Genomic DNA, 25,443 nt, shown 5'->3' on the forward strand with positions numbered 1-25,443 from the left:
CTTTGTGTCCGTCAGAGCCGTCACTGACACCTGCTGGGGGGGGTGGCCGCTGGAGCTCAGTTTCCCTCCGTTCCACACGTGGGGTGCCTCCGGCAGCGGGGACCGTCTCAAGATGACCTTGACACTGAGTTCGCAGGGGATGGATGCGCAGGGGTGGCGGTGTTGTCACCCGTGCTTTCCTGTGACACCGCTGTGGTGCCGTACACACTGCAGTTTGCAGAGCTGCTCGCTGTCAGGAGAAAGACACTTGTTTGTTTTCAACTAGTGAAAGGTCGAAGTGAGAAACACTGACCATCCCTGTCCAGGATGTGCTTTATTTTTAAATTAGGCTGTAGTACGTATGTCCTGTGTTGAATTTATTATTCTTTGGCTTAAGAAAATACTGCGTTTGGCTACATGCATCTTGTTTAAGAAAAGAAACAAACCCGCAGCCCCAAAAAGTTTGGTATGCGTTTATTTGAAGACCGGCTCTAATTGGTTATTTTTCTAAACCTTTAATGGTACACTTCTCAGAATAAACCAGAGTAGACGTCCCACTGCTGGAACCAGAGGAGGAAGGTGTGATGCCCACGCCTCTATCTGCCACTGCACACCTAAAAACTGCATTAAAAGAGCATTGTTGAGGTTGAAAGTCAAACACTGCAAAGTTAGAAAACAGCAGTGTTAAGCTTCCTCGTGCAACCTTAATTTGTCCTCCTGGTGTGTATGCATTATTATACAGTCTTTAATTACGTGATCCCACGCTGGTTTCTCCAGGGGGTCGCTGCCTCCCTCGGTGCACAGGGTGGACTCTGCTCACTTAATGAGCAGCTATTCATTACTTTGTTTTCTCTTCATTGTTCGTTGCGTGCCCTTCTGCCTTATTTACCAGGTTCTATTCCAGCCCTGTTCCAGAGGCAGAATTATTAATTTCCTCTTGAACTTCTGTCGATCTCATCACTGCTGTATCTGGGCAGCTGATGATCAATTAATTAATTTTCCCCAGACCTCTGTGAGATGAAAGGATGTTTTAGAGACGGCGAAACAAGGCACAGGGAGATTAAACACATGAGAATAACTTGTCATTTTAAGGGCCAATTAGAGCTGGTGTGGGCCCATTCTTTCCCCTGCATGCGCAGCATCCCGTGGCATGTTCTGTGTTCAGAGGGAGCTCCCTCCGGCTCCAGATGCTGCTCCCACTGCACAGGGGTTTGGTTCCAGTGGCCACCTGGATATCCCCGCAGCCCGGCTTTCCTGGAGCATTCAGTGCTGCACCCCGGGAGCCCCGTGTCCTCTCCTGAGTGCCGGCTCGTGTTCTGCTCTGCAAGGGGACACACCAGCCGCTCTGTCCTGTGAGCCATGGGGACCGCTTGTCCTCTCCTGTGTGCCAGCACGTGTTCTGCTCTGCAAGGGGACACACCAGCCGCTCTGTCCTGTGAGCCATGGGGACCGCTTGCCCTCTCCTGTGTGCCAGCGCGTGTTCTGCTCTGCAAGGGGACACACCAGCCGCTCTGTCCTGTGAGCCATGGGGACCGCTTGTCCTCTCCTGAGTGCCGGCTCGTGTTCTGCTCTGCAAGGGGACACACCAGCCGCTCTGTCCTGTGAGCCATGGGGACCGCTTGCCCTCTCCTGTGTGCCAGCGCATGTTCTGCTCTGCAAGGGGACACACCAGCTGCTCTGTCCTGTGAGCCATGGGGACCGCTTGTCCTCTCCTGAGTGCCGGCTCGTGTTCTGCTCTGCAAGGGGACACACCAGCCGCTCTGTCCTGTGAGCCATGGGGACCGCTTGTCCTCTCCTGAGTGCCAGCGCGTGTTCTGCTCTGCAAGGGGACACACCAGCCGCTCTGTCCTGTGAGCCATGGGGACCGCTTGTCCTCTCCTGAGTGCCAGCGTGTGTTCTGCTCTGCAAGGGGACACACCTTCCTCTGTCCTGTGAGCCCGGGCTTCATCCCTTGGGCCGTTCTTGACCTGAACGAAGCGAGTGACGGAGCTAACTCATCTCCTGACACTTGGTGCTTGCTTCTCCTAGCATGACGCTGTCCCTTCTGAGCACGCAGACACTCCAGGTTTGTTCCATTCAGCCTGCCCGTCTCCTGCCCTGGCTGCCGGGATGCTGCCGGGAGCTGGTTCTGTGCGAGGGAAAAGCGCTTAGTGCTCAGCGGCCAGGCTGAGGGCGCTTGGGAGCCCTCAAGCGAGGCAGTGATGCGAAAAGCTTGCGCCTTGTTTCTTTATTTGTGTATTTACTGTTGAGGAACCGATCGGCTCGGTGGCTGGGGCCCGGTCCCGCAGGCCGTTGCAGCCGGACGGGTTCTGCAGGCTGAGCTGCGTGCGGGTGGGCGTCCCGGAGCCGCACGCCGCCTGGTGCCGTCTGCCCGCCTCGGGGTCTCGATGACTGTGGCAGTGCTGGAATGCTCCCGAAGAGCTGCTCTCATGCCAAAAAACGATTGATGTAAGTGAAAATCAGCTTTAGTGTGTCGTTATACTCCTTTTCTTTGTGGCCCAGCCAGAAAGGAGAAGGTGGGGCTGGAAAGTGGGTTGGTTTGGATCACGTCAGCAGACTGGGGACATGAACCGTGTGGCCATCATGCACCAGCGCAGAGCTGAAGGTGTGTGCTACAGGCTCTGGGGAAGGATTAACAAATGCAAGCAAGCAAAATTGCTTTGAACAACCATAAGACGTTTCTGTTAGTGTAAGGTATTATAAACCACTCGTCTCCATTGGTTTTTTTAAGCAGTGCTGAAAACTGGGAGAAGTTTGAAATGCGGGTTAAGTCGGAGACACGTCTGCCCAGCAGACCCCTAAGAGTTAGCGGGCTTCCTACGAACTGCCGGAACACGGTGGTTCCAGGTTGTATAAAAGTAGTTGTGCCCTGGTTCTGTACTGAAAGGTAGAAATGAGTATTTCAGTGGCCCGAAGGTGGCTTGATTTTCTCTTCCAGTTAGTGTTGATGACGCTTTGCGGATCACCAGTGAGGGTTATGGACCGGAGGGTTGGTTTCTCTGTCTCTCCTCACTGATGGGAGCGATGGAATCTCCTGAGGTCTTTATCCCTGGCGCGGGAGGGCCCGTTTCCAAACTCAGAGCAGGCCGCCTGCGTTTTTGATGGGCAAACCAAAGCCGCCCGCGAAGGCTGGATTCTAACCTAGCGTCCACGCTCTGAAAATCAGAAATATCTGAAAAGTCTCTAGAAATGTCTCACACTGGGCCTCTGGAAGCTGAAGAACTCAACCTGTGGTGCGGTTTGAGACCTCTGGCCAAGGCACATCTGGAGAGGAGGTTTGCGCTGTGGATGGCGCAGTGCCGCGCTCGGCTGCGGCAGCGAGCCTCGGGGGCTGTCCTTCCTGATCCTTGCTCTCTGTTGTAACATTCTGCTGATGCTTGTGATTCTGTCGTACCTGCACACACACCGAGGAAGATTTGCCGTATTTCAGCTAGGCAGCAAGTACAAATTTTAACCCGTAGATGGTTTTAGTGTATAGAAATACATAAAGAACTGTCCCCATTCCCCAAATGCTGGTGTAGTGCAGGTTGGTTGTGTCTGTAGCTCTTTGCTCCATTGTCCTGTGACACTAGTGCAAGTTTTTTCAATTGTATAGCTAAGTCACAGAACCTGAAAACGGTTTATTTGTGCCTGTTTTGCTTTCTGCTGCCAAAGAGAGGGTACAAGAGAGTAAGAGGACGCTGCAAGAGATGGAATGGCAGCAGATTCAGCCCTTCAGACACAAGTCCCTCAGCATTTGGTGGCGCTGCCTGCTGGGTGACAGGGAGGAGGTGCAGCCGAGGAGCCTGCTGTCTGCACTGTGATGTGTTAGGCTTTTCCGTGACTGCAAACACACTGTGTACGGGGAGACGGACCCCAGGCCAGGGTCCCCCCAGCCTCCATCTCTCTGTCCCGTCTGCTCTCGCTCTCCTGTTTGTGCCTCACACACTCTACTCCTCCGCTGTCCCCCCGGCACGAGCACGTGGGGCTGTCGGCAGCAGCCGGTGCTCGCGTAACCCCGCTCTGGCTCAAGCCAGCACTAGCAGCGCTGGTTCTGTTTTTAAAATTCCCCCGTGCGGATTGTTCCCTTTCCTGCAGCCGGCTGCTCTCTCCTGCGCGTAGCCCGTCCTCACCCCACAGCCTTTCGTGGATGAAGGAGAAGAGCTTAGTGAAAGCTGTATAACCGTGAGCTGCGCGTCACCCCAGCACTAAACAGTAATTTTTAGTCTGCATGGCTTGATTTGTTAATTACCACTTAACTGCTGTGTTTCTGGGTTCTGTTTTTGTGTTTCACCCTTCCCCAGAACAAGACAGGCTGCGCTGGGAGGAGCAGGGCACCATGAACGCTGGCTCGTGCCAGAGACATTCTTAGTTTTTAAGAGGCTCTTCCAGTTGTTTCCTCTGTCATGGGATCCAGTTGGTGGCCAAGTGTCATTCCTCAGTACACTGGAGTAGAAAAGGACTATCCTGACCGTCTGACCTGCCTCCTCCTGCTCCAGTGGTGTCCCCCGGGACACGAGAGGGAGATTCGTGATGACGAGAGCAATCTGTTGCAATCATCTTCCCAAGGAAGAGGTGGAATCCCCAACACTGGACCCTTTTAGGGTTTAGTTGGACAGGGTGCTAGGCCAGCTTGTCCAGACGCTGCATTTGGCCAGGAAAGCCTGGACCAGGGATCCTTGTGGTCCCTCCAACCCGCTATTCGATGGTTTTACCGAGGAAACAAAGAAATGCAGGCGGCTCTCTGCTGTGCGCGTCTCAGTACAGCCTCGTGCGGGCTGGCGATGCCTCTCGGAGCCGCCGCGATGGGTGCTCGGTGTTACCTCGCTGTGAAAATATACCCAGGAAATAGCTGTTACAAACAGCAAAGCGCTGAGATGAGGAAACCGAACAGAGATTTAATAACCAGGTAGAACATTGTTTATTGAAGAGACTGGGACTTTTGTAATCTATTTTTAACCTAGTTCTGTGTACAGTTAGCTTGCATGCATCTTAATCTTTTAAGCTTTAATTTCACTGACAACGAGTAATTCAGACTGGAGTAGTTACTGACCCTTGGCTTTAAGATTGCATTCATGAGCTTTTTTTTCCCCTCTCCTGGATTGTGGAGGACTTTTGGGAGGGCAGAGCTGGACCGTTATTTTTTTCCTCATTGGTGTGTGACCGTTGAAAAACATGTAGAATCGTGCAGGAGTGTTTCAAGGAGAAGCCGCTGCCGGGCGCTGGGCCGCTGCAGCACCCAGGACAGAGGGCAGCGCCGCGCTCTGCCTGCCGAGCTCTGCCTGCGTGCTCTGCCTGTGCGCTCTGCCTGTGCGCTCTGCCTGTGTGCTCTGCCTGCCGAGCTCTGCCTGTGCGCTCTGCCTGTGCGCTCTGCCTGTGTGCTCTGCCTGTGCGCTCTGCCTGTGTGCTCTGCCTGTGTGCTCTGCCTGCCGAGCTCTGCCTGTGTGCTCTGCCTGTGCGCTCTGCCTGTGTGCTCTGCCTGTGTGCTCTGCCTGTGTGCTCTGCCTGCGGCGCTCTGCCTGCGGCGCTCTGCCTGTGTGCTCTGCCTGTGTGCTCTGCCTGCGGCGCTCTGCCTGTGTGCTCTGCCTGTGTGCTCTGCCTGCGGCGCTCTGCCTGTGTGCTCTGCCTGTGTGCTCTGCCTGTGTGCTCTGCCTGTGTGCTCTGCCTGCGGCGCTCTGCCTGTGTGCTCTGCCTGTGTGCTCTGCCTGTGTGCTCTGCCTGCGTGCTCTGCCTGCGTGCTCTGCCTGTGTGCTCTGCCTGTGTGCTCTGCCTGTGCGCTCTGCCTGTGTGCTCTGCCTGTGCGCTCTGCCTGTGTGCTCTGCCTGTGTGCTCTGCCTGTGTGCTCTGCCTGCCGAGCTCTGCCTGCGTGCTCTGCCTGTGTGCTCTGCCTGTGTGCTCTGCCTGCGGCGCTCTGCCTGTGTGCTCTGCCTGTGTGCTCTGCCTGTGTGCTCTGCCTGTGTGCTCTGCCTGCCAAGCTCTGCCTGTGTGCTCTGCCTGTGTGCTCTGCCTGTGTGCTCTGCCTGCGGCGCTCTGCCTGCGTGCTCTGCCTGCGTGCTCTGCCTGTGTGCTCTGCCTGTGTGCTCTGCCTGCGTGCTCTGCCTGCGTGCTCTGCCTGCGTGCTCTGCCTGTGTGCTCTGCCTGTGTGCTCTGCCTGTGCGCTCTGCCTGTGCGCTCTGCCTGTGTGCTCTGCCTGTGTGCTCTGCCTGCGGCGCTCTGCCTGTGTGCTCTGCCTGTGTGCTCTGCCTGTGTGCTCTGCCTGTGTGCTCTGCCTGCCGAGCTCTGCCTGTGTGCTCTGCCTGTGCGCTCTGCCTGTGTGCTCTGCCTGTGTGCTCTGCCTGCGGCGCTCTGCCTGTGTGCTCTGCCTGTGTGCTCTGCCTGCGTGCTCTGCCTGTGTGCTCTGCCTGCGTGCTCTGCCTGCGGCGCTCTGCCTGTGCGCTCTGCCTGTGTGCTCTGCCTGCGGCGCTCTGCCTGTGTGCTCTGCCTGTGTGCTCTGCCTGCGTGCTCTGCCTGCGGCGCTCTGCCTGTGCGCTCTGCCTGTGTGCTCTGCCTGTGTGCTCTGCCTGTGTGCTCTGCCTGCGGCGCTCTGCCTGTGTGCTCTGCCTGTGTGCTCTGCCTGCGTGCTCTGCCTGCGGCGCTCTGCCTGTGCGCTCTGCCTGTGTGCTCTGCCTGTGTGCTCTGCCTGTGTGCTCTGCCTGCGTGCTCTGCCTGCGGCGCTCTGCCTGTGCGCTCTGCCTGTGTGCTCTGCCTGTGTGCTCTGCCTGTGCGCTCTGCCTGCGGCGCTCTGCCTGTGCGCTCTGCCTGTGTGCTCTGCCTGTGTGCTCTGCCTGCCGAGCTCTGCCTGTGTGCTCTGCCTGTGTGCTCTGCCTGTGTGCTCTGCCTGTGTGCTCTGCCTGTGTGCTCTGCCTGCGTGCTCTGCCTGCGGCGCTCTGCCTGTGCGCTCTGCCTGTGTGCTCTGCCTGCGGCGCTCTGCCTGTGTGCTCTGCCTGTGTGCTCTGCCTGTGTGCTCTGCCTGTGGCGCTCTGCCTGTGTGCTCTGCCTGCCGAGCTCTGCCTGCGTGCTCTGCCTGTGCGCTCTGCCTGTGCGCTCTGCCTGTGTGCTCTGCCTGTGCGCTCTGCCTGCGGCGCTCTGCCTGCGTGCTCTGCCTGTGTGCTCTGCCTGTGTGCTCTGCCTGTGTGCTCTGCCTGTGTGCTCTGCCTGCGGCGCTCTGCCTGTGTGCTCTGCCTGCGGCGCTCTGCCTGTGTGCTCTGCCTGTGTGCTCTGCCTGCGTGCTCTGCCTGTGTGCTCTGCCTGTGTGCTCTGCCTGTGTGCTCTGCCTGCGTGCTCTGCCTGTGCGCTCTGCCTGTGCGCTCTGCCTGTGCGCTCTGCCTGTGTGCTCTGCCTGTGTGCTCTGCCTGCGCGCTCTGCCTGCGCGCTCTGCCTGTGCGCTCTGCCTGTGCGCTCTGCCTGTGCGCTCTGCCTGTGCGCTCTGCCTGTGCGCTCTGCCTGTGTGCTCTGCCTGCGGCGCTCTGCCTGTGTGCTCTGCCTGCCGAGCTCTGCCTGTGTGCTCTGCCTGTGCGCTCTGCCTGCGGCGCTCTGCCTGTGTGCTCTGCCTGTGTGCTCTGCCTGTGCGCTCTGCCTGTGTGCTCTGCCTGCCAAGCTCTGCCTGTGTGCTCTGCCTGTGTGCTCTGCCTGTGTGCTCTGCCTGCCGAGCTCTGCCTGTGTGCTCTGCCTGTGTGCTCTGCCTGTGTGCTCTGCCTGCCGAGCTCTGCCTGCCGAGCTCTGCCTGTGTGCTCTGCCTGTGCGCTCTGCCTGTGCGCTCTGCCTGTGCGCTCTGCCTGTGCGCTCTGCCTGTGCGCTCTGCCTGTGTGCTCTGCCTGTGTGCTCTGCCTGCCGAGCTCTGCCTGTGTGCTCTGCCTGCGTGCTCTGCCTGTGTGCTCTGCCTGTGTGCTCTGCCTGCCGAGCTCTGCCTGTGTGCTCTGCCTGTGTGCTCTGCCTGTGTGCTCTGCCTGCCGAGCTCTGCCTGTGTGCTCTGCCTGTGTGCTCTGCCTGTGTGCTCTGCCTGTGTGCTCTGCCTGTGTGCTCTGCCTGCCGAGCTCTGCCTGTGCGCTCTGCCTGCGTGCTCTGCCTGTGTGCTCTGCCTGTGTGCTCTGCCTGTGTGCTCTGCCTGCCGAGCTCTGCCTGTGTGCTCTGCCTGTGTGCTCTGCCTGTGTGCTCTGCCTGTGTGCTCTGCCTGTGTGCTCTGCCTGTGTGCTCTGCCTGTGTGCTCTGCCTGCGGCGGGACGGCGCTGGCAGGAGACAGGGAGGCTGAGATAAAGCCGATTCGATTCCTCTTCAGCTTCCCCTCTGACACAAGTGCTGTTATGTTGGGAATCAGAGACTTGTGAATTTATAGCAAATATGTAACCCTTGTGCAGGTAAATGTGGTTTGTGTTAGCCACGCCGTCTGTTTGTTAACCAGGAAACACCAAAGGTGACTGTGTCCTGTTCTCTGTGAGTGTCGTGCCTTGTCTCCACGATGCTGCTACGTAGCATCAACCTGTGCTTGTGAACAAGCTCTGCTAGAGTCCCCTGTTACGCCATAACCCTTTTGGTCGCCTGGTGAGTTCTGACGGGCTCTACAAGCATTTGTCATTGCCAAAGTAACGTTATTTCCCAGATAGGCCAGCAGCGTGCATGCAGTCAGTATTCCTGCGCTGGGTGGCCGGTTAACAAAGCGGCTCCTAAGTGCTTGGCTTGAAGCAGAGCTGCTCGCTTCACTTCTGTCCGGCCGTCAGAACAGTTGAGAGCGGGTTCCTATCAACATCAAAACAAGTCCGGCTTCTAATCACCACAAAACACCATCACCCTTCGAGGTCAAGTTTCCTCTGTCAAAGTTCACACACTGATCAATACTATGGACTTACTACTGGTAGGAGGTTTTTTAGTGTAAAAGCAAGGGAAATCACCAGATCTGTTTTCATCTCTGACAAGGGCTGGCCGGTCGGAGGAGGCCGGGACATGTTCACCTGCAGTCCTGCCGTTGTGCTGTGGCTCCCGCGCTCGCCCGCGGTCCGGGAGGCGCCTGCAGATGCAGGTCCTTGCAGTCCTGCTGCCCTGGCTCTGCGGGAACCCGGGCTAAAGGGACACACTGATCTGAACAACTCACCGACAGTTATCAGTACCAGTTGAGCAGGGAAGTATTTTTGGCTTTGTCCTGAGGTTTGGAGGGTGTCCACCATTTCCATTCTGAGAACGTCACAGAGACAGATTGCTGCCGCAGTCATGAAAATATCCAGAGCTGCTTAAAAAAGCAAATATTCTCAGGGAAATAATGAGAATAAATTGAGTTGGTCCACAATGTACAAACCGGGAGCCGGAGTGATGGTTGAACTCTGAGAGGATGGCTAAGCAGTGGTAAAATTAGGGGGCTGGTAATTGAAAGGAGGCATTCCTCCTGGTGAGTCTATTAGATCAGAGCTGCTCGGCAATTACTGGCTTAGAGAGACATGTATTTTAAGGCCTGGATTTTTCTGGTCTGGCCTATGTTCATATTTTATGTTTCACCGTGGCTGGGAGAGGTGTTTAGCATTTGTCAAACCTGAGCAAGCCCAGTGCCACGCTGTGGGACTCCGGTGTCTTTGCCAAGAGGTACTGGGCACGGGTGGTGGTCAGGGAACTGAGCTGGGTGCTTGTGGTGTGCTGGGACGCTGGGGCAGCTGTGACCACAGCGTGTCGGCAGCATGGAGACGTCACATGGGGTGCAGAAGGGAGCGTCTCCTTAGCGTTTGGTCCAGGACATCCCCCTGTGTGTGCCGTCGGTCCCAGCATGGAGCCTTTGGCTGCTGCCAGCGGCCTGTGGCCTGCGGGGACGCTGCGCAGGCAGCACGGCCTTTCTGTGCCCAATCCTCTGAAGTTTCAGCTGTTGCAGAGTGGCTCAGTGTGCTCGGAGGGGACATGGGGTCTGGGACTCCTCCCTGGTGCATTTGGCCAGGGGTTGGCGGCCAGGCCCGCCTGCACTTCCCCTGTGCCCCGGGCTGTCCCAGTGGGAGTGGGAGCAGCAGTGGGGGCAGGAGCAGGAGCGGGCGCAGGAGCCAGAGCAGGAGCCGGAGCGGGCGCAGGAGCGGGAGCAGGAGCCAGAGCAGGAACAGGAGCAGGAGCTGGAGCGGGAGCGGGAGTGGGAGCAGGAGCTGGAGCAGGAACAGGCAGCCGCTCCCTCGGCCTGCAGACCTTCCCTTTGCTGCCGTTCCTCGTGCCGGCAGCTCTCCCACCCCAGCTCCTCGCCAAACAGCCAGAGGTGTTGGACCTCGCTCCCGCCAATGTTTCTGTTCTTCCCGGGACCGTAAAGCGGGAATAAGCATGATTGACTCATGGGTTCAGGTCTGAGTCTGTCAGAAGGTCACTGGGGGAGCAGCAAGGGGGAAAGTCTACCCTGTGATCTCCGCTGTTTTTGATTTGCAGCTAATGATTATTAGCTTCTGACTGACCTGTTTTCTCATTGCAGGTAGGGTGTAATAATGCCTAAAACAAGGGAAGTTTTGTGAAAATTAACTTGCAAGTCCTGATGGTCAGGCAGCTCCTCTCTTTGTAAACACTGCTGGAAGACGGCAGTAATTATCTTGAGAAATTCCTTCTTGCCTTATAACTTCATTACAATTGCTATAGGACTGATACACGTAACAGCGAGAGAAAGCGTGTGCGGGACATTAGACACACAGTTGCTGTTTCCCACTTTTGTTTGGTCAGGACGGTTCGAACACAAGTGACAGCCGCAGAGTCTCACATCACGCTCCCTTCGCCCGCAGCGCTGGCGGCAGCGAGCTGTGCCGGGGCCGGCGAGCGCCCGGCCCCCCCGCCAGCGCGCGTCCTCGGTGACGGCAGGACGGCCAGCCGCGGCCGGGGACGTGGTACTGAGCAGGAGAGGGACGTTTGGTTGGGACAGAATTACCTCAGAGAAGGCGTGAAACGCACTGGAAGAGTGTCCCCAAAAGGCCAGTGGTGCGGAAGGATGTGGATGGGCGGCACGTAACGTGGACGCAGCTGAGATGCCAGGAGAACCATCCACTGGTCGGGGCTGGGGAGCGACGGGCAGCCTCTGAGAGCCGCCCGGCTGATGCTGTGTCTGAGTCACAAAGTGGTCCGAGTGCCGCCAGGACCTTGCCGCCCTCTCAGCCGTGCCGAAGCCTGGCTGTGGGGTTTCTGTCCCCCGCCTCTCCGCTCCGGCACGGCCCCAGGTGTTGTGGGAATGGCGCTGATGGAAATGAGGCCTCCACGCGCTGCTGGGCAGGCCAAGGAAGGGTGTGCAGCAGCGAGCAGAACCAGCGGATGCTGGTAAGCTGATTGACACGAGGGCAAAACCCAGCCAAACAGAGAGAAAATCTGTCAGAACAGAGTTGCATGTGGACGAGGTGGATATAGGTGATAAATGAATGCAGTGCAGCAGCTCGGTAAGCGTGCATCTGCGGTGGGTCCCCCGTTTCTGAAGGACCTCGTCCCTCTGCACCCCACATGCATTTATTCTTCAGTGCTGCTGCTGAGAAAAGGAGATTATTTTATCTCCCGAGCACGGAGGGGAGAGCGCTTGAGCCCCTCGCCTGAGCTGGGCGCAGCACCAGGGCCGGGCGCAGCACCGGGGCTGGGCGCACAGGGCCAGGCACAGCACCAGGGCCGGGCGCAGCACCGGGGCTGGGCGCACAGGGCCAGGCACAGCAGCAGGGCCGGGCACAGCACCAGGGCCGGGCGCAGCACCAGGGCTGAGCACGCAGGGCCGGGCGCAGCACCAGGGCCGGGCACAGCACCATGGCCGCGTTGCTTCGGTCCCAGGCCAGCGCTCTGCTTCAGTGCAGCATGGGGACACGTCTCCAGGAGATGTACAGGGGTCTGCAGCGGCTTCGTGCTGAAAGTCATAGACGGATCTGCAGCCTGGGTTAATGTAGAGATGAATACAAATAAGGCAGTGTCACATTAATATATGATGCTTCATGGATATCTCGACCTGCGAGGATGAACAGGCAGGTGGCAGAATCCTTGTAATTACCTGAGCTGAGCAAGGAGTTCTAAAAATAACGAACGGCAAAGTTAAAAGGCAGAGCCGGTGCCCTGTCGAGGGAAACGGAGGAGCCCCGAGGGGTGGTCCCTGTCAGCGCTGCGCTGGAGAGGGAGGCCTTGGCGCTTCGCCGGGGGCAGTCACGGGCGTTCGGCTGTCAGAGCCCGGATCTCCCAGGCTAAAAGAGTTGGGCTGCTCTTGCTTTTCCATACAGACTGACAGGTGCTGGAACGGCACAAGATTTGAGGGGTCGTTTTGAGTCCTCTGGTCTGAACTGCTGCCTCGTGAGGGTGTTGCAGCTCCTGGAGGGACGGCCCCCGGGGTGCGGGCTGTGCCGTGCTCTGCCATGGCCGCCTGCCTCGCAGCCGCCCAGCGGTGGTGCATGTGGCAGCAGCAGCCCCAAAGCCGATTCCAGGCTTTGTCACGATGTGAGGGCTCCAAGGAACTGCCCCACAGGTTCTCATTCCAAAGAAGCTCCGTGATTTTTAAGTGCCACCATTTGTAGGAAATGTAAGAATCCCTTTATTTCTGTTTCTTCCACATACATATCTCCCTAGTGGCTGTGACTTTTCAGATGTGAATGAACCTTAGACTGTATTTAACCGAGTAAAGGCAGTGGAATTTTCTACATTTTACCTGAGCGTGGTGAAGTAGATTTTCTTCTTATTTCTGCCCAGCACTGACACGGATGACAAACGGCTCGTAACTTGAACTTGGCAAATGAAGCACAGTTCTGTCTTTAACATAATGGTCTGGCGTACAAGGGTGAATCCTTGTAGGCAGGTTTTGCTGCATCCAGTAAAGTCATTTCCCTCTTTCCCAAGTACCTGGTGGAGAAGGTGTCTCAGTTGTTTCATGAAAGACGTTTTAATTTTATTCTTGGCTCGGCTGAGCAGCTGTGACTTCGGGATGATTGGTTGGATTTGCATAAGGTCGTTAAGATCCGATAATGATGTTTATTGCTAAGATACCTGCCATTTATATTCATGCAGAGCAAGTAAAATTAAACCTCAACGAATATGGGTGTTATTACCCATGGAGTTACTGCAGTGACACCCGTCCGTGAGTGAGGATCCCACAGCGGACTGCGGTCCCCGAAACGCTGCCGCTGGAGCGGTGGGGATGTGTCCGGCTGTGAGGCGCCGGGCGCTGGATTCGCTGTCAGCACGTTGCTGTTGATCTCGGTAGCGTCTTAAGGCTAATCACCGTGGGATTGTCTGTAATCTTTTGACACCCTCGCCCAAGCACTCCTGCCTCTCCACATTAACAAATTATTAGCTCTTAATGCCTGAAAATCTGGACCTTCTCTGCCAGAGGGTAACAGGGAAACAAGATTAGGAAGGTTTTTTCCAAAGCCTGGCCCTTCCAGGCAGTCTTTGTAGCTGGTTATTTATGCCAAGAATGCCATTCAAAGAATGGGCCATGAGAGGAGGAAAAGCCCTAGGCGCTCTTGGTCCCTTGTCTGGGGTTTGAATTTCGGGCCCTTCCTTCAAATGGAGGAAACGTGTAACCTGACAGTCAGTGGTTTTACAGTTGCCTCCTTATGCTCGGCTCCCAAAAGACCAGCTCTCTGCTGGCTTACAGTGCTGCTGATTCAAAGCTCAAATTTGACCGTGCTTTTACCTAAGCTGATTGCCTCTGATTTCCTTTCTGCCTCAGACTGCTAAGCTGTAATTGAAGTGTTTCCAGTGCACTAAGGTTTATGTGGAGTCCTTGGTCACTGTAAGACGACGTGGCACAGCTCGGGCGTTCAAGGTCTTGACGGCTGTAACGAGACTACGTGACAGTCGCCGTGGCTGGAAGTCCTGCCGTTTCCGCAGTGCTCGTTAGCTCCTCGTGCCCGCAGTGCACGCTCACCTTACGCGCATGGCTTTCCCAGCTCAGGTTGTGTTTCCTCATGATCGGGTGGCTCAGAGATGCAGTTAAATGACTCAGGCCCTCAGGAAAGCAGATTGAGTTGCCCCATAGTTACTGCGTCAGGGAGACCCACAGGGCGCCTGTGAACCGTGAGCAGGCTGCGCAGGTCCCAGGCAGGAGCACGTTTCCTCCAGTCCTTGTGATTCCCGCGGTGCTTTGGCGTGTGCCTGTTGCGCACTAGGTCCCTGGTAGATAGTTGCCTTTAAGCATCTGTATCTCAGTGTGCTCATTCGGGTGTTATTTAGGAAAATTCCCTGGAAAAATATCGCAGACTCCTTTCAAGATGATTGTGCCGTATCAAAGAAGAGGAGAGATGCTAGCTTGGCTCGTGGTGACCCAGAGGTCTTGCTCTCACAGGCACGCTGCGCTGCACGGTGACAGCCTTTGCACCCAGGAGAGTTCATGAGATAGAACAGCGACACTTGCAAGCAGGAGTGTTCACGTGGGGCTCGTCATTCATTTCAGAAGTTGTGACTTTTATTATAGAGAGCTGAAGTTTACAGCTATAAAATCCCCACCAGCATCCATGCTGAGAAAAGCGCATAGGACCTTAAGCAGCAGCACAAAAGCTGAGTGGAATAATGTCAAATTGGTTTATAAACCGTCTTAAAAAGATTGCTCAATCAAAATGAAGGGGTCCACTATCTGTAAGATGTGAGATTTAATTAAGGATCTCTGAATAGAATTATGAACCCAACTCCAGGTTTCTGCATTTCGAAATTTCCATCATAAAGGCTCTCCATTCATCTATCTCTGTGTGCATCGAAATGTATTGTCAGCTGGTATGAATCTCATCCGACTCAAGCACTTTAAACACCTGCTTTTTTATTTTAGATTGGAGTTTCTTACATGTCAATGGTTGCATGAAGAGACTTTACACTGGGCGTGAATTACGTCCAGTTTAAAAAGCCGGGCTATTAAGAGGCTGTAGGGGTTCTTAAGTAGAATGGTCAGTATCTTTTTACAGCTTTTGTTTTGCCAGCAGTTCTGGAAAATTGTAAGAGTTAATATGCAGAGTAATCTGGGAAGCTATTTTTGCTATCACTCTGAAGTAGGACCTATTTTTAGATATCATAGAAATTAAAATGGAGTTAGTGTTTGTTTGACTGAATTCATGCACAGGCGAGACTGGAGGATGTGGTCAGAATGGATTTACACATTCAGGGACCAGACTCAAGGGAGTGTTAATTAGCCGGTCTCCCGTCGGCCTCCCCGTGGTTCACACGCAGGAAGGATGTGACTCACAGTGCCTGAAATGCGCTCCAGAAACGGGAAAGAAAGAGGTGAGGAGGAGCTGCTATAGAGGGGACTGTCTAGGGCCGCAAAAAGTATGGTCATACTGAAGATGTTGCCGCCACATTTAATCTGCCCTTCTCAATACTGTTAATGAAGTTAGAGGCTGATACTCACTCACAGAGTGACGGGGACAGCCCGCACAGAGTGATGGGGACAGCCCGCACAGAGTGATGGGGACAGCCCACACAGACCTGTGCAGAGTGACAGGGACAGCCCGCACGGAGTGACAGGGACAGCCTGCACAGATCCACGCAGAGTGACGGGGACAGCCCGCACGGAGTGACAGGGACAGCCCGCACAGAGTGATGGGGACAGCCCGCACAGACCTGTGCAGAGTGACGGGGACAGCCCGCACGGAGTGACAGGGACAGCCTGACGGGCTCTGCTTAGGCACAGACGGTTAGCATGGTGCTTGTGCTGGGGGCGGCCTGGCTGACCTCCTCTCTTTGCCTCTCTCCCCAGGTCGTTGCACTGTCCTCATGGAGTCTGTTGAGAGACTCGATCTACTACACGCTGTCTGTCATTGCACTCATTGTGGTAAGTTTTTGAAGGTGGGAGCCCACATGTCTGGTGCCACCTGTCCGGGGAACCTGCTAAGAAATCACAGTCTTGTAGCCAAGATCCTGGCTCCAGGAGTCGTGTGGTTTTGTGCTTGTGGAGAAGTGTCCTTGTGTCTCCCTGGTTCTGTAGCAAAGCTTGGCCCGAGGGCAGGAGATGGAGGGTGTGCAGGGAGCAATTTGATGGCGAATAAGGATTTTTCCTTTCAGAGTCAAGCACTGCTTCAGTCTAAGAAAGTTCCCCTCCCGCTCAGCGCAGGGACCCCTGGCTTCGCGGTGGCTCGGATCTTTCCTGCCCTTTTAAGGCAGAATCAGGCGCGGCGGCAGCATGCTGTTCTCAGGCACTGGCTGCCGGTCGCGGTGGCGCGGCGGGGAGACGGGGCGCAGGCTGCCGGCCCAGCACGGCGCGGCCGCGCGCCTCCCGCCGCCACGCTGCTGCTGCCTGCCCTTCTAGAAGGCACTTAAATGCTTTGCCATAGAGGGGTAATTTCCCGTATCAGGGCATTGAGACTTCAGCTGCGGCTGAAATAGTCATCTTTCTTGAGGGATGATGCTGCTTGTCGAAAGTTGCTCTCACGGTATTTTAAACAGCAGCTTGTGGTGCTGTGTTATAAATTGTACTCCACTGGTGTCTGTACTAACCGTAAACACACCTGAGGGGAAATAAATGTGTTCTTGCCAATGCTGAGATTCAGCAGCTCTTTTAAAAGCCCAATATTCTGCTGGGTAAATCAGTGTGGCTTTGTCTCCTTCCGTTTCCAGTAGCAAAGGAACGGTAGTGCTGCAGTAATAAACACCAAAGCTGTGTAAACTCACCTGTGCGGTGCTGCGGGCTATTTCATAAGAAAGAGTGAACTCTCAATCACAAATTAGTAGTAAATAAACTGCATTTACCATTTTTACCTCATCTTGATTCAGCGCTGTGCAATTCTTTTGTTTTTAGCCTTAATATTGTAAAGACACCTTGTCTTCTTGTAGAGCTCGGCAAAACTGATAGTCCTTATTTCCCCTGAGAGGAAGAAGGTGCCTGTGTATCTTAACTTGAAGGGACGTGGTCGCAGTCGTTAGTGACAGAAGTGGGACAGGTGCTATTTTGAATCAGAAAGGTCAATGCACGCGCTTTCATGTCCCATCACGCCAACACGCTATAACCTAAAACAAGCCTTGTCAGGTTAGATCAGGGTGACTGGAGCTGTAACTTACAACATGCATAATGTTTTCTCCCAGCGAGCACTGTAAGTGTTGCGGGGTGCTGGCTGTCACGCAGCAGCCGCTATCTACAGGCTGTGTAGCCGAAGGGAAGCGCTGGGCTGTGCTGTCACGGGCCTGCCCTCCCTCCCTGTTCCCTGACGCGTTGCCGTGGATGTGTTCCCTCCGTGCAGACACGGCTCTTGGCCTCCCGCACAGCCTGGACCTGAGAGCGGCCCGAGGCAGAGCCGAACCCCGGCGGCCCGGGGCAGAGCCGGCCCGGGGGCGGAGCCGAACCCCGGCGGCCCGGGGGCGGAGCCGAACCCCGGCGGCCCGGGGCAGAGCCGGCCGCTCGGCAGGGCTGCCCAGGCCGCGGGTTGCTGCGTGCGGCCGCAGCGCGGTGCTCCCGGGCACCCTGTGCACCGGCCTGGCCCCCGGCCCTCCAGCTGCCGCAGCCGGGGCAGGTGGGTGACCGCACTCGGCTGAGCCGTGCTGCGGGCCCCTGCTCTGGGAGCGGCAGCCGAGACGGCAGCAGCGCAGCCCTGCACAGACGCGCGGGTGTCACCGGCCGTGGGGGTGTCAGCCCTCGGCTCCCATGGCCATGGAGTGCGGGGCGGGCGCTGCAGCCACCGGCCGGTCACCTCCCGTCTGCCTCAGAGCCCAAGCGGGCACTGGGGACAGACACCCCGCACCCCTCTGGCGCAGACACGTTGCTTCCCCTGCACGGAGCATCTTGCACACGCGTCTCTTGCCTGAGGAGTTTTGCACAGCTTCCGTCTGCAGGTGTGCTGAAGTGACTGTCACAGCAGTTACATTCAGCTGGGGTAGCGATCATGTAGATGGTAAGGAAATAACGCCTTGGGCCCCGTTTTTAGCCAGCAAAATTCCACAGCGGCTGCAGAGCTGGCTGTAAATCTGCATCTCCGTTGCCAGGAGCAGGTGAGGGAAGCGGCCGTGTCTCCAGTGAGACCCGCCATGGGATTCGGGGCAGGTACAGCCGCTGCTCCGACCCGCTCCTGCTGTCCCTGTTAGCGCTGCTGCCTCGCTGCCACTGCAGCCCTGGTCACACGAGGTCCCGTGTGTCTGGTGTTTGGGAGGGGGTTCCTGCGGGGCGAGAGGAGCTGAGGGTTGGAAGGTTCACAGGCTGGGCAGCAGGGGAGTGCCAGAACAGCCCAGAGCTCCATCCCTGGCCCTGGGTTGCTCTGCCGCTCTTTGCTGTTTTCAGCTGTGATTTTGTGTGTAACGTGTCTGTTTTTAAATCTTTTCTCCACAGTTTATTTATGATGAAAAAGTTTCCTGGTAAGTATATCCTTTTCTTTTGATTTTGCCCTGGTTACACCACAAAAGCTGCAATTAGTAGAGTTCCTCAGGGGAGGAGGGGCAAGCTAAAAGGTTACACAGGGCAATTCAGGCAGCAGTTCCCTGCTGCGTGAGAAACCTCAGCGCAAGGTGGGCTCGAATAACTGGTTTTTGAGCTGGAGAGCCCAGGAGAGGCCCGTGGGCCGTTTCCCGGTCCGGCGGTCGGTGCCCTCTGCCCGCGGCAGCGGGGTGGACGCGCTGGGCACAGGCGCTGCCCGGGGCCGCTGCGCCGGGGACACCGAACCGGTCACTGATGTCTACAGTGTTTGGGTTTTTAATAGTTTAAAAAACAAAAGCTCCAGAGGCAAGATTAAGGAGCGAATGACCCATTCAAAGAAAAAAAAGAAAGAATAAAACATGTATGTTGATATCCCCATGGATGTGGTTAAATATACCGTGATAGGTATGGTAGGCTAGCAGGGCTTCAAACACAAGTGTACTTTCAGTTGTTTTGCCTTCATGGTTTTGTTCTCAGCGCCTCTCAGGGCTGGTACAGCGACAGCGATAGCTTTGATTTCGTTCACAGCCGGTATTATTTAGATTACAAGCACTAGGGGGAGTCAGGCTTTTTGGGCTGCGTGTTTTCTTAAACTTGTTCTCGCTAGGGGATTTATGTTTAATTTCAGAGGATTTCTGAAACACTGAGGTTGCAGCAGCTTGGCTTTCTCTTTTTGCTTTGTGTTTGTTTGTTTCCAATGGCATGGACTCGAGCCCAGTTGTATCTGACGGTGCCCTTCCCCTAAAGCACATCAGTGCAGAAGCTGAGGGTTGAGCTGTCAGAATCGGGGAACGAGATACGGATGTTGTTAGTGCAATGGCTCAAAATCCTTCAAGAGAAAGTGGCCCATGAGTTTTAGTACAGAACAATGTGATAATGGGTGTTTTCTACAAGGACTAACAGTTTTCTGGAGGGAGCTATACAGTGTACAGCATTTCGGTCAATGAGAAAGCTTACCTAGAAACAAGTTCTAACAGTCACATTCTATTTTGTGTTCATACAGATTTAAGTAGCTTGACACACAACAGTGGAGAAAACAGCTGCCAGCATCCGCTCCGCAGCTGGAATGCTGCCGGCTGCGTTCTCGGGGCCGGGCAGCGGGGAGCAGCTGCCCCGCGGGCGGGGTCTCTGCGTGGTGCGGGTGCCTCGGCGTGCCCGGGGGGCCCAGGGACCGCTTTGCACCCATGCAAGCAGAGCAGGACGGCTGCTCCGCTCCCTCTGCGCAGTTCCCTTACAGAACTGTCGGTGTTCCCTGGGTGCAGTTTGGTCACTGACCTGAGTTCAGCCACTTGTTCTTGGCTGGTGTGTTGATTTGGCCAAGCAAAACAAGAGCAGAAGAAAACAAAGGAGGCATCACGCATGGACGTGTGAGCCGCTTCCCTGTGCACCCCCTTTTCCAGAAGCGCATTAAGACAGCCTGAGAGGCCGGGCCTTTCCGCGGGTTTGCGGTGTGACGGGTGCGGGATGGCTGAGCTCCGACAGCTGACTGCGGTGCCCTGCTCTCACGCGTTTTCTGTGTCACTCTTGTTTGCAGGTGGGAGTCCTTGGTCTTAGTGCTGATGTACATCATCTACATCGTTATCATGAAGTAAGTCAGATGCGCCCCTGGCTTGTTTAGATGGTAAGGCTCCTTGCTCCAGAGCTTTCCCGCAGGTTGCAGAGGCAATGAGAGCTGCAGGCTGCCGCAGCGCTTCCGCTGCATCCCCAGCTTGCACGCCAGCAGCAGCCCCCGCGGCAGGGGTGAAAGCACCTTGCCCTGTCATGGCCTTACCTGTAGTTTATCCTGGTGAGGTAGGAAGGGGCTGCTTAGCCCCATAGGGCAGATCTGAGAATCAGACACCTAAAGGTGGATGCTTTATGCATCTTGCTCTGTGTGAACTGACCAAGGCTCGTGCAGCAACTCTGCAGCAGAGCAGGGAACCAGATTTGTGCAAGTCCCGCAAGCCGCCTCTTCTGACTTTGCTGTAGCATCTCTACTCAGAAGTAAACGTGCAGTTGATTCCAGTCTGCTTTTTGAGAGTGTAAGGCTCCACAGCAATTCGTTCTTGCTTGAAGACTCATGATAGAACTACAGCACATCAGCACTGATCTTTTCAGCATCTGACCCGTGTGAGTTCTTTCACGCAAGTTCCTGCTAGCAGAGCTGGTCTGTTCTGCTCTTGGTTCCCTCCTCCTGCCTTGTTTTTAAAAGCCAGTGGAAAGGAAACCCAGATTTAAACTGGAACATTCAACAAAACCTACCAGCTGCCAAGCACACCAGTGGTCTTGTCTCAGCAAGTAAGAGTAGAGGTTTGTTTTTGAATGATGAATAGAGTAAATATTGTGAGAGAAATTCTCAGTGAGAACAGCAACACACTCAGGCTGGGTCGAAGAGGCACGAGTCAGAATTCATCTCAGTTCTAATAAGTAGAAACTTCAACATGAAGGGTGTCTTCACCCTTGCAGCAATTGCCTGACAGCAAAGCGGACCATTGTAATGTCGGCGTTCAGAGCGGATTGTTTTCCGAAGGCAATGCCGCAGTGTGCGCAGACGTTGCGGGCCCGTTTGGCTGTATCTGGTGGGGCGGTTGGCCTGCTCAGGGCCCTCGCCAGCCGCTCACAGTGCTCTGCTGCCCTTGCCTTCGAGTATCGGGGCGCGATGCTCAGCTCGCGATTGTGTCAGCTCCTGGCTACCCCAAACACAATAACAGACAAAAATGTGGTTTTGTTCTTTCCCCCAAAGTTGAGACAGAACGTAGCCTATAGTCTTGTATTCCTGTGATGGGTCTTCACAGGTAAAACGACACTCACGCTCAGATGTGATTATGTGATGAAAAATAAATTTGAACAGTGACAGGTAATCATTACTTGCTATATGGAACATTATTGCCCATAATACATAAGCATACATGTAATTCAGGATTCGTGTCTGTGTCTTTCATAGCCCTCTGGGTGCGGAGGTTGCATTGTACACAGTTTAGTCAGAGCTCTGGCACACTGTGGCTAGATCTCCTTAAAACCAGAGGGGTTTTCTTCCCTCCCTTAGTTGGATCATGCAGGATATGAGTCTAGGAAAGAGTGTAGAGAAATCCATGTAGAAGGAGCAAAGGTACATCTAGAGTTTGTTTCATTTTTGCAGGTACAACTCAACCATACATCACTGCTTTGAAAGGAAGACAAAGAACTCTGCAAATATGGTCAACGGTTTAGCAAACAACACGGAAATGGATGATAACAGCAACTGCGATGCCACGGTGGTGTTACTAAAGAAAGGTAACTGTTCCAGTAAGTCACCCTGCTTGCTCGCATCATTCTGAACACGTACCAGTTTGCCGGCTGGTCGCGCGGTCGGGGCTGCTCCTGTCCTGCCGGCCACGAAACAGGTGGGGAGGTGGCCCTTTCGTGACCCCTGCCAGACGGCCGTGGCTGCTGTGCCTGGGGCCGCGGCGTGGTGACCCGGCCACCGCAGCCGTGCTGCCGGAGGCAGCTCCAGCCTCCGCCGGGCGGCTCTTGCAGCTGTGCCAGTGCCGGGCTGAACGGGCCTCTCCAGCTTCATGCCCACCTGCCCAGGGGCTGGTTTTCCAGACTGTTAACAGCCATGCCGGTGTAAGTCGCCTTGTGGGCACTGCTGTTCTGTGCTGAACGTGCCCGTTTACATCTAGTACCTGCGGTTAGATTTACCTCCATCCCAGGGCATCGTGAACTGAACTGGGAAAAGGCCCTCCTTGCACTAGCGCACACTTTCCTCTGGTGAAGGAGGGCTGGGACTCGGTGTGGGTCTAGGTGGCGCACTCTTACTGCACGTGCTGTCTTGAACACGCACAACTTTTCCATGTAAATGGTCTTTTAGTGGATTTCACTTCGGCTGAAGTCTGCTCCCATTTGGTTTTAGTCATGATCACTTATAAAAATGATTGTATTGCTTCAGCTTAAAAAAACTGACCCACTCCATAGGTCAGCAGCGGTAGCTTGGTGTGTGCATTTGCAAGCATGTGCTAAACTGTATTTGCAGAGGATGATTTTTTTGTCTCTGCAATAGTCAACAAGCATGTGCAGTGAGTACTCGGGACTTATCAGCACCCATCATCAGGAGTAGCACACCCCCTGTCCCTGGTTTAACTCGAGAAAGAGTTCCATCTTGTGTAAAGCAGTCCTGGACTCTGCCTGCAGATGGGCTGCCCTTTTTGTTTTGCTGGACTAAAAACAAATTGACAAGACTAGGTCTCCTTTACTGCAGATAGTGATTGAAAGACAGTCTGTATACAGTAGGCAAGTAAACATGAAATGCAGAGGGGGCTGTTTGCTGGCATCAGACCCTCCGAGGCCACCAGAGGCTGTTGTGCTGCTGGCTGCTGCGGGCAGGCTGTTGTGCGGCCCGTGTGCCTGCTCTGGGGAAGATGCTGTTCTGGGAACAGCCTGGGGCTCTCAGCAGCAGACTGTGCCGGCAGGGTCACTGCACTGTACCAGTAAAGCTGGACTGGTAAAACTCTCTGAGCATAAACTCAGGCCTTAGTCATCTAGGTTTACCTAGTGACCTCAGGGTTATGCGTAAATGAGGCAGTTCTGATTGTGGGATTTGGTTTCAGTCTCCCCAGAACGTCTCTTTGCGTGACACGGCTCAGCCTCTGGGGGTTTTTTGTTTGGACACTTGCGGTTAGTCAAACCGGCCGAGGAAGGAAGACGAAAGGATTGCTTCATTCTCTTGCAAATTGTTCCTATGTTTACTTGGCTGGGGGCCTGACGGCGAGTGACACTGCTGTGCACACCAGCTGGTAGCGTGGGCTCACAAGCAGCACTCGTTGCAGAGGTTGCCTGGGGGTTTCAGACCGTGCTGTTTGTTTTCTGAGGCCTTTTCTGAAGAGAAGACCAAAAATAATTGATCAGAAGTATTTCTCTGTTTGGGGCAGTTCCCCGAGTGCCGTGCAGGAAATACCCGCATGGAAAAAGTCACAAGGAAAAGCTGTCTGGCTGGTTTGATTTTTTTAATGCGGATGACCCCACTTATCTATCCCAGCGCATAGAAACCTCCTCAGTCAGAAAAAACATAACACTGAGGCCAAGGAGATGCTATTCGGTAAGACTAATAGCGCTGGTGGTGAACAGCAATGTCATGAAACATCTGCCAGTGTTCAGCACTGCTTTTAGTGAAGCAAAGGCGCGATGTGTTGGGGCAGGCCTCAGACCTCCCTGCTGCTGGGGCCCGGTCCTGGCCCAGAGTTCACGCTCAGGGCTGGCACCAGGCAATTTGTTTAAAGGTAGAAATGTGGGACATTTAAAGACAGAACCTAAGAGTTGTATTTTGAATGTCGGTAGCTGAAGGAATGGTTCTTGCAGAGGACCTCTGGAACCAGATTGTTCTCCTGAGGGCCGTGTGGGGCAGAGGGACAGGCGGCTGGAAGAAGAGCTCTGTTTCTCCTTGTTCTTGGCTGCAGGGAACTTCCAGCGCAAAGCCTCGGTGATCATGGTGGATGAGCTGCTGTCCGCCTACCCACACCAGCTTTCATTCTCTGAGGCTGGGCTCCGGATCATGATAACCAGCCACTTCCCGCCCAAAACACGCCTCTCCATGGCCAGCCGCATGTTAATCAATGAGGTGTGTCTTTTATCTCCCCCCGCCCCCCCTCCTCCCTCCGAATTTGCTTTTTCCGGTAGCAGTGTTTAGGTCAAAATGGAACTCTTGTGTTCCTTCTGTATCCCTGATAACATTTTCCCAGATCTTATCCTTCTGACACTGACTTTGCTAAATCATCCCTTGCTGTCTCTCCCCACGGAGATTTTAGCAGAGAAGGTTTCAAGTTGCTCTGTGGTTATGCTGTTACGTTACCTGTAGCTGTTGCTCACAGGAGGTGCCCCCTGCATTGATCTGGCATAAGTATTGCTAGCACTTATTTAATAATACGGCACTCCACTGAGTCTGCATTTAACCTGGCCCTGGTCTTGGAGTGTTCCTGGAGTCGATTCTACGGCCCCCGGTCGCTCTCTTATAAAAGTTGCATGGGTGAGATTCATCTAGTCATCTGCAAGCAAGCATCACGTTATACCTGATCAAAATTAATCCCTTTTGCTTTTAAAGCCAAATTTTTAAAGAGCTCTGCACACCTCTTTTTCTCCATTCCTCCCTTTCTCCTTAAAGAAATAAATTCTACAAATCTGTCTTTCAGCAAGAGTGTGTGCCTCTATTTACAGAGACAAAGGCTGATCAACAGCAGGACTTACACCAATGGTGAGTCGGAAGTAGCCATCAAAATACCCATCAAGCAGGTGGTTGAGAATGGGACGGGCCCCAGCAGCTCTGCGGAGCGCGGCGTGAACGGCACGCGGTGGGACGAGGACGCGGCCGAGGCTGGGAACGAGACGGAGAACGAGAACGAGGACAACGAGAACAATGAGAACGATGAGGAAGAGGAGGAAGATGACGATGATGAAGACCATGAAGGACCATACACACCTTTTGACCTACCCAGTAAGAATCTCCTGCGTGTGTGTTGTTGCTGAAAGCCAGGCTCCGTTTGGCTGTGCCAGGAAGCCTCGCCGGTGCCTGCTGAGGTGGACGTGTCTCCAGCTGCCTGAGCGTGGGTCAGATGTGTCTGCGTCGAGGCCTCAGTTTTGCTGGGGGTGGGGCGCGCTCGTACCTCGCTGTAGGCTGTGGTGCTGGCAGCTGGCTGCAGTGGTGCTCATGCGGAGCAGAGACCACAGACGGTGCTGGGTGCCTCTGTGTCCTGCTGCTGACTGGGCGCAGCCACAGGTCCTCTCACTCCTCTGGAGGGCTTAGAGTGTCAGAACAGCTGCCTGATTAAACAAAGTAACAGCAATCTGGACTAAAGCAGACCAGAATTGTGGTTATTTCCCTTTTTTGTTTTTCAGCTGGCAAGATAGAAATCTTGAAGTGGCTCTTCACATGGCCGTTGAGTTTTGTCCTGTACTTCACAGTGCCCAACTGTAACAAACCCCATTTGGAAAAGTGGTTCATGGTTACCTTTGCTTCTTCTACCCTCTGGATTGCAGCTTTCTCCTACATGATGGTGTGGATGGTATGTACCAACGAAAGCAGACCCCACAGCCCGGGACACGCAACTGAAATGTTTTCTGTCAGCTTACAGAAGCATGTAGAAAGTTCTACACACTTGAATTTTCAGATGAGAAACCTTCATTCCGCTTCCATCTCTGTTAGACCTGTCTACACTCAGAGG

General features: G+C 54.8%; 1 protein-coding gene across 22 annotated transcripts in view; it reads left to right on the forward strand.

Moving 5' to 3' along the window:
* The window catches only part of LOC102089333 (sodium/potassium/calcium exchanger 3), a 208,563-nt gene that overhangs the window by 77,100 nt on the left and 106,020 nt on the right, over nt 1–25,443 (forward strand). For 20 of the 22 annotated variants that reach the window (XM_065059501.1, XM_065059490.1, XM_065059491.1 and 17 more), the window contains exons 7-13: nt 15,635–15,709; nt 18,191–18,216; nt 19,809–19,862; nt 21,393–21,538; nt 23,686–23,846; nt 24,440–24,716; nt 25,118–25,284. In XM_065059501.1, the coding sequence (XP_064915573.1) occupies nt 15,635–15,709; nt 18,191–18,216; nt 19,809–19,862; nt 21,393–21,538; nt 23,686–23,846; nt 24,440–24,716; nt 25,118–25,284 (906 nt within the window). The remainder of the gene's footprint in view (nt 1–15,634; nt 15,710–18,190; nt 18,217–19,808; nt 19,863–21,392; nt 21,539–23,685; nt 23,847–24,439; nt 24,717–25,117; nt 25,285–25,443) is intronic. The other 2 variants (XM_065059513.1, XM_065059498.1) reach the window with 1 other exon arrangement.

Source organism: Columba livia, chromosome 3 (genome assembly GCF_036013475.1).
Source record: "Columba livia isolate bColLiv1 breed racing homer chromosome 3, bColLiv1.pat.W.v2, whole genome shotgun sequence".
NCBI lineage: Eukaryota > Metazoa > Chordata > Aves > Columbiformes > Columbidae > Columba > Columba livia.